This window comes from Anopheles marshallii, chromosome 3 (genome assembly GCF_943734725.1).
Source record: "Anopheles marshallii chromosome 3, idAnoMarsDA_429_01, whole genome shotgun sequence".
Taxonomy (NCBI): Eukaryota; Metazoa; Arthropoda; class Insecta; order Diptera; family Culicidae; genus Anopheles; species Anopheles marshallii.
Genome location: NC_071327.1, coordinates 44,381,972 through 44,399,761, shown reverse-complemented (window position 1 = coordinate 44,399,761; position 17,790 = coordinate 44,381,972). Strand labels below are relative to the sequence as shown.

The window sequence follows — 17,790 nt, the reverse complement described above, 5'->3', positions numbered from 1 at the left end:
ATCTTCTCAGATAAGAATCAAATGCACAGTCTAGCTCATTCATAAATTGCATACTCATCATTTCTTGATCCTCGTAGTTTTAGTATTACATGTTGCCATACAAATTTAGAAATGTTTTAAGGAATAAATACCATTATCACATATTATAATTGCGTTTTAGATGCTTCCCACATCACTTCTCTTGGAATGTTCGTAAACAAATTGTTTCGTACGTTTCTATCCACAAAACCGATAGAGCACGAAGAAACAGGAGACCACATGCATAGAATGAAATAAAATTCGCTTTTCAACGGAACCACAAATGTATCTTCACGAAGGAAATATATTTTCAAAATGATTTATTTTCTCCATGCGTGCAACAGTTGTCAGGATTGACTAGAATTAAAACATTCTAGAAACATTCACAACAACAATAGGAAAAGTAATAAATAAGCTCCTTGCAGTAAGATTAACACTTGTCGTAACTCCATATGTTAGCCAATCACATGCAATGAAATCGATAAAGAAAAGGTAAACAGCCAAGGGTTTTTTTGCTTGTGGTTTGCTGCAGGAAAATATGCACCACAAACTGGGCTCGGCCATGCAACAAAAGTGCAGCAGTACCGTTTAAACAGGTTTTCGACAGCTGTACGTACGCACACGAGTTTGCATGCGTTGTGTGTTCCGCCTCTCCTGCCAATTAGCACGTCAGCAAAGGCTGCTGTACATATCGATCGATCGAGTCTATTTTTATTTCATCTCGCAACAATTTGGAGTGCACCGGATTGTTATCTAGACGTTGTATCAAGCAAACTTTGCTAAATGCCCAATGCAAGGACGCATCACGGTTCGCCACCTACAGTTGATAAAGCGATGGTTTCTTACCTTTGGCGTGTTGATGTGCTCCATTTTCTTGCGTTGAAACAGTCAATAGCAGTGTGATGATAAGACCTACAGGCTTTTCAAGCACCAGTATCGAAACGGAGCTACTTGCGATGGAGAAAGTTAGGCACAGCGTTTATCCACTTCCTGCGTACAATCAAACAACACACAACAAAGCGATCACCGACCTATGGAACATCCATGTATGAGCGCGTTAATTGTAACGCTATATTTAGCCTCTGTACGCAAATTAAACACTGAAATATCACATCCACGATTACATGTACAACGAGCGTCCAGAACGCACGAAAAATTCACCCCTGATAGCACAAAAAATGGCAAACACCTGCGACGGCACGGCAAATTTCCAACCCACACACGAAAGAAAATAGAAAAATAATAACTTTTCAACTCCAGGGGTGTAGTTTTGACGCTTGTAGGTGACGTTTGCTATCGGAGGACGCACATAAACAAATATCGGCCATACGATTTGACAACTTGTGCAATTGTGCGTTGCTTTGTTTTGATTTTTGAATACTCATTTGTCGCCTCTCAACAGCTCGCTTGAAATGTTCCAATTTGTTGTACGATTGGTTCCGTGTTCATAACTTAGCCATCAGACCGTCGTTTTTATTGTGCAGTGTTCGAAATTTGTGACTATCGTTAAGGTGCGTCGTGATATATTCGATGTAGTGTCGCGAAGAAATAATGTCCAGCAGCATGTATTTCGCGGAAAGCAATCGTTTACGATCGGGAGGCGTAATGCACCATGCACGGTAAGCTGCTGAGATAATTTTATCCATCATTTGATAAACTAACATACGCGTGACGATAGTGTTTCCTCGGTCCTCCAAAACGGCTCCCATGCGGATCCACTGCCACAGCTGCGATCGTGAAATTTCCGCTGTCGCTGAATCTTCTACTGATCCATTCATAAAGAAAACACCACTGCCCGTTAGCCAATGGTAAATGAATAGAAGTGCCACCGTAATATTATTGCTGCAAAACAAAAATATCTCGATTGGTAATCGGCAATAAGCAATGGACATTCATGTAGACTTACTTCAAACCATCGATCGTTACACCTCCCTGCGGAATCTGTAGCAAACTATCGGCTGTGATGTGATTGATGATGGGCAAAATATTAAGCTGGTTCTCGCAGTCAAGTTTACTGTCCCATAGATCATTGATAGCATCAACCATCCGTAAATCGTAAATCATGAACCCGTCTACACCGGAATCAATTTCAACCGATTTGGCCAATTTAACGCTTTCTATTATATCTTCATCAGTTCTGAAAATGCAAAAATCAAAACATGCTGACTACATTCTTTACCCTTCACTTTCAGTTTGGTACTCACAACATAGATTTTTCCTTTCCTCTTGGTAAAATTTTTGCAGCCATACCACCAGTTGCCAATGCACCTCTTTTATGGCATATGTTGATCAGTAATCGCATGTAATTTCTTAAAAACGGTTGACCCAAGTTGACATATTTGTTGCGATCGGGAAGAAGAAATTCGGTTTTCCAACCAAACTTAGCAATAATGCTCGCACAGTAGTCCCAAATCCCACAGTTCAGCCCGATCGCATGATCCCTGATCGAGTAAAGGATGTCCTCCATACAGAAGGCTGCGAGGATATTTTCAATCAATACGCAAGCTTTGATCGTTCCCTTTGGCAGGCTTAGTTGATTCTCGGTCCACGTAAAGATTTTGTTCCACAGCATCGTTTCACTCGGATCTTCTATCTATATGGAAGTTTTAAACAATCAATGTAAATAAAGGCATATTGCCATCGCGAGTAAATCTTCCTTTTCTACTTCTGTTACCTTTGAAAGGTATAAGTAAGGCCCTATACCAAGGCTTGCCATCTGACGAGCATTGTGGTACATGAGCATAGCAAAGTCAAACAGTGGACCAATCACTTCCTTCCCATTTACAATGCAGTGATGCTCGATCATGTTGAATGCCCTTGGGCGCAACATGAGCAAAGGGTACGACTGCACATCTGCTGGGGCACCCTGTAACTTGCCGTGTATCGCTCGCGTTACATTAAATAGGCCTTGCACCGTATTACGCCAGGTAGGACAGTGGCCATCGTCGAAATCAACCTAAGAATAATATTTCCATATTACTAACATTTATGTTTAGCGCGCAATGGTTTTAGTCCTTCTTACCTGTAGTCCCTGAACGTTCGCATACAAACAATCGGTAAAGTGGACCGTGTTGGCTGGACTCACATCACCAAGATCTAGTTTTCTATTGCGCAATCGTTCCGGCAAAGCATCGATTGTCCATTCTCTAGCCTCACTGTGGTTGCAGAACTCCGGAGTCCATTTGCCTTCTTGAATCAATAATTTACGTTTCACTCGATTGTGTAACAACTGTAGGATTAAAATATGAAATATGATACAGCATTTCTGGTTAGTATTTGACGTGTTTACCTTTTGTAGAATTACGCACAACTCAACTCACCTGCTCAACTTCTGGGTCAAATTGCGATACTAGCTGCGCCACAAATTGCAATGCTTCGTCAGTAAATATTTCCTTATAAACAGTTTCTAAACGTTGTGGAGCGGCTTCTATTAGAATTTCTCTGCCTTTACTGTTCGTCATTGCACGTTCGTAGTTTCGCGGTAATGCTCGACTGAAGACCACTTTGCGACTGTCGAGTGACCGATTACCGTGTAGTGCGTTAACAGCAGGTTCATTATCTTTCACCGTTTTGTTATGTATGCGTGTCTTCTTGATTTCGGCTCCACATATTGTGACCTTTGCACGAGGGCCGGCATAGTTTGCATCTTGTTTGTTTACGGTTGTAAGCATGGCTCTGTTCGAGTTAGGATCGTTGTATTAATCTTTTTATTTGTTCCAGAATTTTTTGTTTTTTGTTTCAATATACCTCTTGTTGTAGTAGTATGTACAATCCGTAACTGTAACTCTATCTGATCTGTAACTTACAATAATGTTTTCCAGCTGGTTGTTCAAGTTCTTTCTTTTCGATTTCAATGAATATACAAAGACCATTCATTCAATTGTTTTTTTTTTTATATCAAATGTTACAGAGTTTTACACTTTAGATTTGACTGGCAGCACACATTTTTTGTCGCCGGCGTACATTTTTGATTGCAAGCACCGAATTTTTGAACGGGAGCCTTTAATTTCATCAACCCGATTCTTGACAGCTTTTCGACCGCATGTTTATAGCCCCCCTTGTGAAAGATTGGTTTCAGTTTGAAGCACTTGTTTATAAACAAGGTACGTAATTGTTCGTCCGAAGTTCTGCTCATCCACGATCTTGTTTACAGGTATCACAACGTGTTACACATTTGGAACACATTTGAAGCTAAGCATTCCAAAGAAGTACTGTATATTTTATCCTTGCAGTACAACAAGGAGATAATTCTGTTTACATGATAATCCTACAGCAAACATGGATACATCGGAGGCTGTACCTCGACGCCGTAACAAAACTACGTCTGACGAAGATCGAAACCGTGTTGTTACAGCGTACGAAAATGGTGCATCCGGCAAAGATATAGCAGAAATGCTAAATATGAATCAAGGAACAGTTTACAGCATTATTAAGAAGTATCAAAAGACATGGGAGGTTGTGGCTGCAAAACGTGGAGGTAACCGTCCTAAGCTCTTGCCAGATGATGCAGTAAATAGCATTCGCTTGTGGATAGATGACGACAGTACATTGACATTGAAGGCGTTGGCAGAGAAGGTGTATAACCAATACGGCGTGCGTGTCAGCACGACAACAATTGCACGACAAATACAAAACAAAGAATAAAATAAAATTTGTAACGATCTGGTATCAGTTCAATAAACTTAATTACAACGTAAATCGTAATAAACATAAATCAAAAGTAACCAAGCTTTTCAAAAGGTGTCATGGATAACACATCTTTCACAAGGGAGGTTTTGAACATGCGACCGAAAAGCTGACAAGAATCGAGCTGATGAAATTAAATGCTCCCGTTCAAAAATCCAGTGCTTGCAATCAAAATAGTGTGCCGGCGATAAGAAATGCGCGGCGCGTCAAAAATGTGTGCTGCCAGTCAAAACTAAAGTGTAAAACCCTGTAACAAGGCAAGGATACAAACCGAATATTTAATTAACAGCATATTTAAAAGAAATAAAAAACGGGGATTTTGCTTACATGATAAAAAAAACACATGTTTTTCTAGGCATTCCTCAAGTTTCAATCGGGTAGCTCTAGGCTATCAAATGTTATTTATGTTATGTTATTTTATTAAAAGTACAAAACATACCATTGGTGGGTAGGTGGTCATTGAAATGGAGGTTAAAAACAATGCGTATGCGTCTCATTTTAGTCGTCTCAAAGTGATGAATTTAGTCAATGTTTTGGGTTGTTGAAAATACGGTTGTTTTTTACAGCATATCAGCGCATCTATCAGGCAATCTGCGTAGTCGTTTGGCAGCGACGCAATACCGTACAAATGATGGAAAAATTCGTAAACCTATCAAATTAAAAGAACGGTACCATTGAATATTGAATAAGTCATACTTTTGAATTACTGTCACTTACCTTTATCTCGATTTCACGCCAAGCATTTTGTTCGAATACGGTACTCAGTGCTAGTGGGAATTGTGTCAAACGCAACAATTTATCGTTCGCCAACATTTTTGCTCCATACAATCCACCATAACCAGAGAAACTAATCACTGCAGTCATCATTGCATCCAGCATAAAAAGAGAGCCATGTTCCATACAATCTTCCGTATTCGTCAGAGTGCATTGGATCAGACCAATCAGTTCAGCGATAAACTCGATCAGAGCTTTTCCGTCGGGTTGATCCTCGTCGTTGCAGGCGAACTGTTCGACGAAGGTAAACCATTCTTGCAAAAAGAATGCACCTATTGAACTATCCTCACGGGAATGTTTTGCAACCGTAGCTATTATGTCGGATAGACTTGAAAAATGTAACGACTTGGCGGTGGGATTATGCTGGTAGAAGGCCAACTGCAGATAAACAGATTTTTCCAACTTCTTTACATTCATATCTCCGGTCCAGGTACTCGGTTTAAGCAAGCCGGTAAGATGTTGTTCGGGAAGGTATACAACTACCTCGATATATTTTTTGAACACCTAAAACGAAACGTTTGATGAAACGTGTTAAATGAGTCGTAACAATCAAATATAAGGTTTGATATTCATGGAATGTGCGCCTACCTCCGATCTCAGATCGAAACGCATGAAAAAATTTTCCAATGTCATGCATAGATGATAAAAATTGTCCTCATTTTCATACTTCTTCCTCTGCAATGCATTTGCAATCAGTACCATCGTTTGTATGAAAGGTGCATTGTCCGCAAACTCTTTGTCCTCTGCACGTTCAGCCAGATACTGTAGCGAGAGATGCACAAATCGCTTATAGATGTCTGTGTCTACACCCTCGGTGATTTCCGCGATCGATGTATAGATTTTTAAAAGATCATCTTCCAGCATGATCGTTTCACACAATTCATTCAGATAATTTTCCACCAGCCTCTTCGCAGTTCCGGAGAGGGGCATCTGTTTGATCGCTATATGCAGACAGGCATCACGCATTTCGAAGCAATGGTGGAAATAGTCATGCAAAAAACACCAATTTAAGGGCGGAATGGGCTTGGGATATGGTTTTGCAACAATCCGAAGCATCTGAACCAACACTAGTTCGGCAGTGCTGTCGCATTTGGCAAATTTTGTGCTCTGTAATATCAGGTGGTTTACGATCGTCGATAAAATGCTCGCCCTCGGCAGATACTTTAAGTTGGATGGTTCTGGACGGCCTGCAGGCGTTTGATAGATGCCACCACGGTAGCTTTCTATTTCGAGTGTGATATAATGGCCTAAAAGATCACCCACCGCTTCGATGGCACAGTGATTCGTATACTGAAGCAACTGAACCCAACATTCCGGCGGAACTGAACCCGCTGTATCGGCTACAGAATTGCAATCCTCATTCGGTTCCGACAGTTCTATACCTTGCCGAAATACTTCAGGAATCTGACGAAACGTTAGCGTTTCCGGGTGGAAGTGTTTCAATGTACCCAAGGCTGCTTCTATGATTTCACGATCTTCGTAATCGATAACGTAGTGCCAGAGTGTACCAATGATGTGATTTACCAATCGTTCCTGTTCTGGTGTGGTAATTTTTATGAGCGGAACATTCGCAAAAAACTGACACAAGCTTTTAACGACCTTCGGGCGCCGTTCGTTTGCGAAACGGAATCCTAAAACCTTCCAGGTCGACACAATGTCGACGACATGGTTTTCGCACAAACTTGAGATTGCATCAAGCGATAGACAAATAGCCACTTCATTTTCGCTGTTGTTGGGATTGCTAAGGACCTCCGAAAAGAGGTTTACCAAATCTTCTCCGTGCTGCTGAGGGCTGGAAGACGATATAAACAACAAATGTAGTATTACATTTGATTAAAAGGAGCAACTTAAATTGTCTACTTACTTTATAAGGCACACTTCACGAATTGTATACGCACGAGCAACCGTGTGTTCCCAACGGTCTTCATTAGCCCGACGGCTAGTATCCTTCAGCAGATCGTACAACAGTGGATATGTTCGCGGCTCCGCTTTCCACAGCCTTAGATACAAATCTAAACAAAAAGCACGATCCAGATCCTTTGTAAGAGCTTTCAGTATGCCGATCAAATTTTCCTTTGCACCCATAGATGCGACAGTTTGCAGCACATGCAATCCTCGCCGAGCGCCTTTGTGTTGAGCTAGTGCGTATAGAAGCGGAACCTTACTTTGTGCGACCTGCAGTTCACTTTGTTTCATCAGTTTAACCAAATGCGCAAAATTCGTTTTCCAAACGTCCTCTTCGTGAGAAGTTGAAATAAAAATCGACCTGTGGAGTTGACTCAAAATGTGCGAGAATCTAATGCTGGATGGTCTGTTCCGTTGAAGATAGTCATCGATGGCTGAATCGGAAGAATTCCACCAATTGCAAAGAATCGTAAACTTAGCTAATTCGGCATGAAAGAACATCGTTCCCGTGACGTCGCATTCCAAATTCGTTACCTCTTTGGATTCTTCTGCCGAATGCTCTTGTTCAATATATTTTAGTATTTTGTCACAGAGTGACAGATGTGTCGTTGTGTACGATGGCTGGCCTAATAATTGAATCATGGCCTCTCTGGTCAGCATTCTGCTAATTTTTCCGCAAACCGGAAGGATGGTTTGGATTAATTTTAACAGTTCGTACAATTTTAGTGGAGATACGATCGATAGCATATCAGCGGCGATCGTGAGCAGTACGTCAAGTTTTGGAGGATTAGCACATGCCACTGCAGCATTACTGACTTTTTGTAACAAATCGAAGCATCCGCTTGGGTCATAATTGTATTGTATATAATCCTTAAGAACCGCCGCTAAGTATAAAACGAATGCTAGCTGAAGCTTCATATCACCTCGATTTTCACGTAGAATTATTTCCATGGCATCCGTCAGAAGACTAACCGTGAAACGTGTTTGTTGTGCTGTTGTATGCCTACTCCATGCTAGAATCTCGAAAACGATCGACTTTGCTTCGGAATCTTGCAAAGATTTTTCAATAAGAAGTTTCCACAAGGTTTGGAATTCAGCGTAATGGCACACGTTGATAAAAATGTGCAATAGCACGGGGCGCAAAAATTCGATGCTATTAGCATGAATCACATCCTCCTGATGGTTCAATGTTTGTACAATAAGATCGGTAATGGTTCCTGTACATCCCACGTTGGATTTATCGATGAGAAGAATAACCGGATGCTGAGGTGGTCTTATGTCGAATTGACAAACATAATTACGATTGGTTCCTGAATTCAAGCATCGTCGGCGTAGATCCAGCAACAGCAATTCGTAAATTGTTCCACTGAGTACGGTAAATTGTCCAGCATTGGTGTTTGGGAGCAGCGTCATCATTATTCCTAGTACTTGACCAAGTTCCACATAACCGTTCGAAGTAAGATGCAATATTGCTTCATTCGCCAGCTGGCATATTCGTATGTTGTTCGATTTGCAGAGTTGTTTTAAAAGTTCAATTTCACCATCACTCACTGTCCGATTGTTCGTTTTTGATATTTGAGATATTTTTAAAACCTTCTCGAGTTGCACCGCCGCTGATTGCAGCGTTAGTTTGGAATTAATCGCTTGCAAACCATCCATGTTTGCCGACCGCACCAAGATCGCGTACTGAACAAAATGTAAACACTCCCGGTGTCATGCTGGGTGTTTGACAGCCCTACAAAAACGAAACGTCAAACCGCCGTCATGGTGACAGCAGGATGAGTCAATGCGAACCATAAACAAACTTCGCGATTTCAATGCAAAAATTTCGCCGCAGTGCTGTGAAAATCACTAATTTTGTTCATTGTTCTTAAGTTAATAGTGCATATATTTGTTGTGCTGTACTGTTTACGATCGCAGACAAACCGAACTATATTTGCCATTGACCCTTCCGTCGCGTATGGGGCATAATCCAGTTGTGATTGAAGGCTAACCAGCAGGTGCAAAGAAAACACAAGGACAAAGAGAGAAAATTATCTTCACCAAATATGCAGGATAATCGGCCTGAACTCTACGAAGAGGTAAAACTCTACCGCCAGGCAAGGGAGCGCGAAAAGTATGACAATATGGCTGATCTGTTTGCCCTTGTGTCCACGCTGCAAAACCTCGAGAAAGCTTACATCCGGGATTGCATTACGCCTCAGGAGTACACTGCTGCCTGCTCGAAGCTGCTGGTCCAATATAAGGTAGCATTCAAGATCGTGCAAGGCGATGAGTTTCCTACGATCGATTCGTTTGTTAAAAAGTTTCGACTCGACTGTCCAGCTGCACTGGAACGTATAAGGGAGGATCGTCCAATTACCATCCGGGACGACAAGGGCAACACGAGCAAATGTATTGCCGACATAGTGTCAATGTTCATTACACTAATGGATAAGCTGCGACTCGAGATCCGCGCGATGGATGATTTGCAACCGGAGCTACGCGATTTGCTGGACACAATGAACCGGCTCTCACTGATTCCGGACAATTTTGAGGGCAAGGAGAAGGTCTCCAATTGGCTTGCAACGTTGAACACGATGCAGGCATCCGACGATCTAACAGAGTCCCAGGTCCGTCAGCTTCTTTTTGACCTGGAATCATCCTATTCGGCATTTAACAATCTGCTTCACACCACCTAAACATCAGATCCGGAGAATCGTTTTTCTTTGGGACCGTATGTAGGAGCATAAGTCATTGATAATAAGGGTAACGAACAAATGCTTCGTATGAACAAACAGGGCTTCGTAGGGATTTGAATCAGGTTTACCAGAATCTAGCGGAATGGCGCTTAGCGAAAGAAAACGACAAACATGAAGTGAACGGGAACGAGCAAAAGTGTAGGAATGAACATATTTTTACTCAAACGTGAGAAATATATATACATATTGTTTAACCAAAAAATGAATTCATTTTTTTTTAGATTTATAACTCTGTTTGCATCTAACAACTTAATATTTCAGTACCAATATTGATAAAAGGTCAAGATGATCTAATTAATCCCCTCTGAGCATTGTATGTACCATATTTTCGACCCCCGTGCTGGATTATACAATGTTCATGGAAGAATGTTATTCTCTTCTAATTAAACTCAATGTTAAACATTTTATGTTAACAATTCATTATAAACTTTACAATCCACAATGTTATTCCATTTTGAATGTTGTTTCCTATCACATGATGAATGTCAACCTCGTCGTAGATATCTACATAAGCATCTGCATAAGTTGCAACATTCGTAGTATCAGAATCGAAAAGTTACTATATAACGACTCCCTTAATCTGACTTTGGTCGTTTTTGAACTAAAAGGGATGGATACATTTTCCAGCGTTTCAAAACATCTTCAATACATACTATTAGTAGTACAGTAAATATACTATATCGATTTTCCATGACACATAGTTCTACTTTTAGTTTCTCTTTAGTTATAAAAAAAATGTGGAAATACATTGGGCCTGTAATTCATTGACTCCTATTACATGGTTGCGCCTTTAGTTGCCGGGCGGCCGAGTGGCATGGTGGTAGCGCCGCCGGTCTTCACACGAACGGACCGGACAAATCCCCCCACGCAGGAATGACTATCCAGCCGCGGGTAAATAAAGTCACAGAAAGCTAAGAATGGCAGCCCTAGACCATTTGAGGTTGCAGGAGTGCACAGGGAGTGCAATTGAGGCGTTGTACCGAATAAAAAAAAAAACATGGTTGTTTAAATGGCATTTTAATAGTATTTTTTTTACTTCTGTGAGAACGGCAAGGCCATATACCTCACGAAAACAGTTTATATCGAAACAGAAGTAAATAAAACCCATTTTTCTAAAACAAAACATGCAATTTTTAGATCAGACTATCGAGTGACTATTATGTATTTTCGTTAGAATTTATTAAACAATTTATTAATTTTTGCCAAGAACTTTTGTCATTGATTTAATTTTGTATTATAGCACTTTTTTATAACACTTTTTTTATTGAATCTTCTTTGTTTCTCGATTCCGATTACTTTTAATAGTGCATATTACAAATTCACTTTTTATAGCGCTTATATAGCAAAGGCCTGTGGAAAGGTAAATTTTGGTAGTAAGAAAATACTTACAATGATTACGTTAAATGCATCATTAAGAGCCGCAAAACAGAGCATCATTTTGAGCTTTTGAGTATTTCTTCTGATTGATAAAACTTGTCTAGAATACAATCATATTTTGTTATTAACAGATTCAGCTACTTTAATGCAGCTAATGCTTAATGCTTTACATGTTGCTTCTATGCTGAAACTGAAATGTGAAATATATTCTTAATTCCATTAGCTTTCTACATTTGCGTAAAGTGTACAGAATTCTGGAATAAACTATTGTGCCTTGTCTGATGCAATATGTTACTATGCTTTGATTCTTGAAGGACGTAATAAAATTATCCGGATGTAGAATGCACGCACGCACGGCGCTGACGTCAGCAATGAACTCATTTTTAATACGATTAGGGATATTGTGTGAAGTATGCGAACCCAATGCACCCGAAAAAGTGTAACACTAGAAGCCGTCTAGTAGAAAGTGCAATCTCTACTCGATTTCGTTGAATGAAAACGTGAAAGTACCGAAGGATGAGACAGTCGTTTGGTTTCATACTCAGGAGTTACCTGCACGGTCACAGTTCTCGGTTAAGAATTATGAATGAATATTGCAGTATCGTGTAGCGAATGGCCAATTATGTATGGTATGGCATATTAGAATTTTAGGGCCTATTTAAATATTAGTATTTCCATATTATTAAATTAGTTTTGTAAGGTGACCGATAAATAATGTAAAGTCATCAAAGGCTTAGCGTTAATGCGTTGGCTATAATATGTGAAATCGCCAACACAGTGAAAGAATTTAAGACTTAAGAAATATTGGTTAACATATTAGATAATATGACTCAAAATTTCCAATATGGATAAATGACTCTAATGAGAATTTATTATTTTGCTTAAATCCTAGACTTCACAGACCAAGCTCATGCTAAACGACCAACTAGAAACATAAACCTCAAACATTATATTATCTATTGCACCATTCCAACGCATTCTCCGGCTGCATGTACACTTCCTTCACATCACCCTAATGCCAATACCCTAGCTCCGTAAACTATTTGCCTTTTAAAACGCACATTTGGAAACTAAACGTTTGGGGTGGAGGTTGAAACAGTACGACCTGTTTTCATCATCTCTGCGTAAATGCGTTTGTGGCGTGTAAGTCCGCACCGATGAACGGTCGATGATGACGGGTGGTCAACAGGGGGCCAATCTGCCGCATACCACGTTCGGCATATGCGGGGGGCATTTACACACTGCCCGTATGTGGTGGCGCTTGGAAAATGCAAAAACTTTCGCGTAGGACGCAATGCGCTAATGCACTACAGCCATCGTTCCTCCCTTTTTGTTGAACGTTCGTGCAGCGTCCGTTCGGAAACAGGATCGCGGCCACTACACGGGTATCGGTTTTAAATTAGCGAGCGAACTTCTTTCGAGAGCGAGAGAGTTCTTTTAGTGCGTAAGGGTTTAAATTTTACTATCAATGTAGCGCATATTATCATTCAGCAACGGTTCAGAGTAACGCCAATGCAGCTTTGATATCGGTAACGTCTGGCTTGCAACCATGGTTGAGTTTTGGTAGTGGTTTGGGTAAATAAAATTGAAAGTAAATGTTTGTACAATTCACATAAAAGTAGAATTTTGCCCAATTGCTCAAAGTTCGTTCTGTCGATAGTCCACAGCTCTGCGTATTGCGATCCGAATGAGATTTGATATCATTCCTGTCGTGCGAAGACCGGTATTACTAGCACTAAACCAATGGGTCGCTCCAGTACTAGAACAACTATTGCATATTGCATTAAATCCCGTATTTTTCTCCATATTCTATACTCTATAAATTTTTAAAAATCCCTTTCAACCACCACGAATCGGTTATTTTTCATGCTTGAGAACGGAAGAAATGTACGGTAGGTTCTCATCACGAAGTCAAGGACGTGTGTCACTGATCCGAAACGCTGTTGTCCAAGGTGGCACAAAATCTGGATGTTTTCTGCTATAATATTGGCCCTCCCTGGGCCTGCTTCTTTAGATTTATGCAATCAATTAGAGAGGAACGGTTGTCTCAGGTCTTCAGCTACCGTCTGAGTAGCAAGAAAGCAATAAAAAAAAATTTCGTATGATTCCGCAAATATAAAGGAAAAGGTCTGTCACGAGAGTAGACTTGTGCTGATCCTCGTGAAGGTCTTTCGCCGACTACAGCAGTGTGAAATGGTCAGAAGTAGTAGCCGATAGTGTGGAAGCAGTGTTCTCCTCATCCCAACCGGAAAGACGAGTATCGTAGATTAACGAATGGGTAAGAGAAAGGAAGCGAATACGAGCGAGACCGAGTTATACGATGCACTTCCTAACCCTCGGGGCGACACTGACAACGCGAATGGCGGTGTTCGAAGGAAGTTCACCTTCAGCAAGTCCCATGCACCCAAGCGGTATGGTTGCGGATCGCCGGTTGCGTCGCGCCGGGCAGACCGCTGTGGGTCGGTAGGTCGGTAGGTTGGTGTGTCGCTTGGATCGCACGTCTCGGCGTTGGGGTATGTATGCGGTTACAGCACTTTATAAGGCGTGTTCCATTCGTCGGGTTTGGTGAAGTACAGGCAGGAACCTTGTGCTGATACACCAAGACGACAGTGACCGCCACGACTCGACGCGAGATAGCCCTTTGCAGCTTCCGCCATTTCCGGTCGCGAGAGCAAGTCAAACCAACCTTGACTGCGGGGACCCTGTGCTCACTTCGCCCAATAGATGGACATGCGTATACCCTTTCTCTCCCTTTCACAGCCGATCGGGAGCATTTCTGGGAGGGTTGCATTGAAGTGATAAGTATGATTGGCATCTGCACTGTCAATGTAAACCCCACATCACAGTGCATCGAAGGTTCCTGCCCTTGCTATGAGATCTTTGTGGAATGTATTTTATTGTATGTCTGCTAATTATCTGTTGTTGCTTGATTTTTCAAGTTCATTTTAGCGAATTACAAAAATTGATTCGTTAATAGAAAATCTACAAAGAACAAAGCATTCAATTGAACTTACCACATTGTTGCATTTTTACTAGAGTGTGTAAAATTACCTTCGAAAATTAGTTGAGTGTAAAATTATCCTTCGAAATTTATCGAATTCACCAGCTTGATGATCGGTGATACGTTAAATGCATTAGTTGCACTCTCCTGAACCAGGAGAAACCTTTGCTGCAGATCTGAAACTTCCCCGAGGAGAAAGGGAGGGGGGGGGGGGGGGGGGGTGAGTGGGATTGGATTTATTGAGAATCACTATAACCTCTGCTGACACGACCTGACACTAAGCCGGTTCATTGAGTCAGCACGTACGGTGATCGGACAGTTTGTCGATTGTTCACATTAAATCACGCTGCCTTCTGCTGGCGCCATAAATACGAGTGCTCTGTAGGTATTCTGACCGTGTGGTTAAGCTTGCAGATAACAAGCAGCGATAAGTCGTTGGTTATTTATGATTCCTGCTTCATACACCAACAGACAATTGCTACCATCGTTGGGGTGTCTCCCTATGCAGTTGAATATTTTCACTCACTTTCATTCTACTTTTAAGGGGTTTAAAAATTGTTTTCAAAGAAGAAAATGGTGGTTAAATTAATAATATTAGATACATTCCCAATGTACTAAATTGCTGAAAAAGATATAATTACGGATAATAAGCCGTAATAATGCAAATTAATTATTTTTTACAAGCATCGGAAAAGGAATTATTCATCCACATAACGAGGCACACTTTTCCTCTATGCTGTTTGATTTCCATTTCATTAATTCTGGCAATGTCAACATGAATTAAAATAATCGTCCTTAATTATAAATGCCACCGAAATAAACACATTCATTCGCACCAACCGGCTCATCTTTCAGTATTTATTTATAATGTCTCCTTTTGACACGAGCCGTTCAGAGGCGTTCAGCGAAAATTGAAAAAGGTATCATCCATTCGCCAACGTATATTTCGAGAGTAGCGTTTACTGTTGGGCTGAGGAGGAATGGTAGGCGAATGGGTGGTGTAGGGCAAATTATGGAGTGTGAATGAAAAAATTAGGTCACAAAATTAATCGCGACACCGTCCGCCGGTAGACCCTTTTTATGATCAAAAACCACACTTGTTGGCGTAGTAGGCGATGATGGGAAGAGATGCAAGGGAAACCATACGGTTACACCTCCCCCACATGGTAATTCTAACCGCAGCCATACTCAGGGACATTGAAAGTAGTTCAAGTTTGAATTACCTTGACAAAAAAGTGAGCTCGCATTCGCCAATCTCAGCTGGCAACCACGCAATCGCATCATGGTTAGAACATGGCACAGTATCGGTATCTTCTAAACAATTAGTACTGTACGCTATTACCGCTGTGTAGAAAGAATTTGAAAATAAAAAAAAGAATAGAAATTTTGAAAATGTCTCTAGAAAATAATGATAACTTTAAAATAATGCTAGAGTTTTGCAATATATTCTAAATACCCTCCCGCCGAGTCTACATAGAGCAAGCTACAATATATTGCTCTCAGGAAAACAGGAAATCATGTTTAGCTGAATTGACATGTAAATGTGATTTGTTTGTTTTAATTAATGACATACATTAATTGTTAAAACTCGTGCAAAAGATACTTGAACATACATTTGAACAGTATTAATGAGCTGTAACTATTTTTGTAATACGACTGTTTGTTGCATAAACCTCTTCTGACGCATTTGTATTAAAACATTTCTCTTTTAAAGCGTTTTGCAATTAATCTATTAGTGAAATTTTTCCCATAGTGCGACGAATAGATACTAAACCTACTGACAGCAGCAACCAAACATGAAACACGACTAAAAATGTGACCCACCACCACCCACTAACAATTTTGGCATCGTGCCCAAAACATTCGTACGCTGCACAGCATTGACACATCGATCCCGACGTCGAGGTGTGAAAGATGGAAGAGTCGCAAGATGCGGAATGGTATTGCACGTTACATCCGCTACAAAAAGCAGAAACACCGACTGTGTTTAAAACTATTGTATCAGGTGTCTGCATCATTGGCAACAAGTTGGAGCGTACCTTAGAACGCACCAATCTGACACGCTGGCTTCGTTTTGCAGATTCCTCAGCATCACGTGACCGCAAAGATTTCGGTCCATATTGAACGTTTCCTCCGGTCTGTCAAACTAGTTTCAAATTCGCGTGACTGACGAACGGATACAAAATTTGATGTTTTTTTTTTATAATCCCTGACACAACAAGGCCATACACGTCCGTATGAAATGGGTGCGTGACGTACCTTGTGTGGTTTTAGCATTGTTTTTTTGGGTTTGTTATTTTTTTCCGGGGAAGCAGTTTAGTGATCGTTGCGATTATGATACTTTAAGCAACGTGATTTTGCAACACCGAAGGACATCTATACGTTCTCCACTGTTGTTGGCGTTGTGCGATAGTTGTTTTTTGTATGCACGTTGCATTTATAACTATAATTTACTGTGGGAGACAAGAAATCATAAATCTTCTGCAAAGCTACTGCTGTTTTTTTTCTATTTTGAGTTATTAGAAGCGTCCTTGCTTTATGTTAACTTGTTATTTCAGCCAGCTTGTTTTTTATCCTCCCTCCTTAAAATGCTTCAAATTTTCAGTTTATTTATTTAAACGTGTTAAGATTACGTACCGAATGACTCTGTGTTAAACATGCCTGTCAATATGAGGGTGTCACTACGAAAAAGGGGTTGTAAATGGGAGTATCAACCCTTACGTACCATTATACCGTTAAACTGAAATAAAGTATCAACAACCTATCTACTATATGATCCCGTATGCTCTGTTTGTGAATGCATCGTTGCTTAAATGTTGCTGTCGTTTGCAACTTGCCATTGCGCAAGTAATGTCGCACTCAACCCATATTACAACTATAACCATCATCAGGTGGTTTGTTTGCGTGCGCCAAACAGTATGTGTTTGATAAATGTGGGATAAATCCATCATCCGCTCAAATGGCGACTGATGATCATTAACTTTGATGCAGCAGTTCTGGCTGGCGGTTGCATAACACAACTGGTAGCGAAAGTTAAACATAAAAGGCAAACATTAGGCCAACCGTCGACATAAAGCGCCACGTTGCGAGCATCAGAAGCGACGAACCGTTTCCTGCGACCATTCGGTTTTTGCTTCCTTTTTGTGTGCTAGTTTGTACATAACTTTCTTCCTCTCACAACTTTACTGCCAATACCGTTCGTCGAATAGTGCGAAACAAACATCAATTCGGTCGATTCATTCAACAACGCGAGCCGCCTGATCACTCTCATGATATAGCATAGTGTTT

At 40.8% G+C, this 17,790-nt stretch overlaps 3 protein-coding genes across 3 annotated transcripts; 1 reads left to right on the top strand and 2 right to left on the bottom strand.

Annotated features, from left to right (window-relative positions):
• Nucleotides 1-1,463: 1,463 nt before the first annotated feature.
• Nucleotides 1,464-3,479, bottom strand: LOC128714439 (malate synthase-like). The gene is made up of 6 exons (XM_053809314.1): nucleotides 3,339-3,479; nucleotides 3,041-3,247; nucleotides 2,693-2,974; nucleotides 2,223-2,611; nucleotides 1,925-2,155; nucleotides 1,464-1,860 (listed from the first exon to the last, which is right to left on the bottom strand). Exons 1-6 carry the CDS (start codon nucleotides 3,477-3,479, stop codon nucleotides 1,464-1,466), a joined length of 1,647 nt encoding a protein of 548 aa, XP_053665289.1.
• A 1,718-nt stretch (nucleotides 3,480-5,197) lies between these two features.
• Nucleotides 5,198-9,100, bottom strand: LOC128712661 (focadhesin). The gene is given in 5 exon segments (XM_053807549.1): nucleotides 5,198-5,353; nucleotides 5,422-5,982; nucleotides 6,067-7,270; nucleotides 7,343-9,049; nucleotides 9,051-9,100. Coding segments are annotated over 5 exon segments (3,678 nt in total).
• Nucleotides 9,101-9,431: 331 nt separating this feature from the next.
• Nucleotides 9,432-10,064, top strand: LOC128716004 (vacuolar protein sorting-associated protein 28 homolog). The gene has a single exon (XM_053810926.1). The coding sequence runs from the start codon at nucleotides 9,432-9,434 to the stop codon at nucleotides 10,062-10,064; it is 633 nt and encodes a 210-aa protein (XP_053666901.1).
• The last annotated feature ends 7,726 nt before the right edge of the window (nucleotides 10,065-17,790 follow it).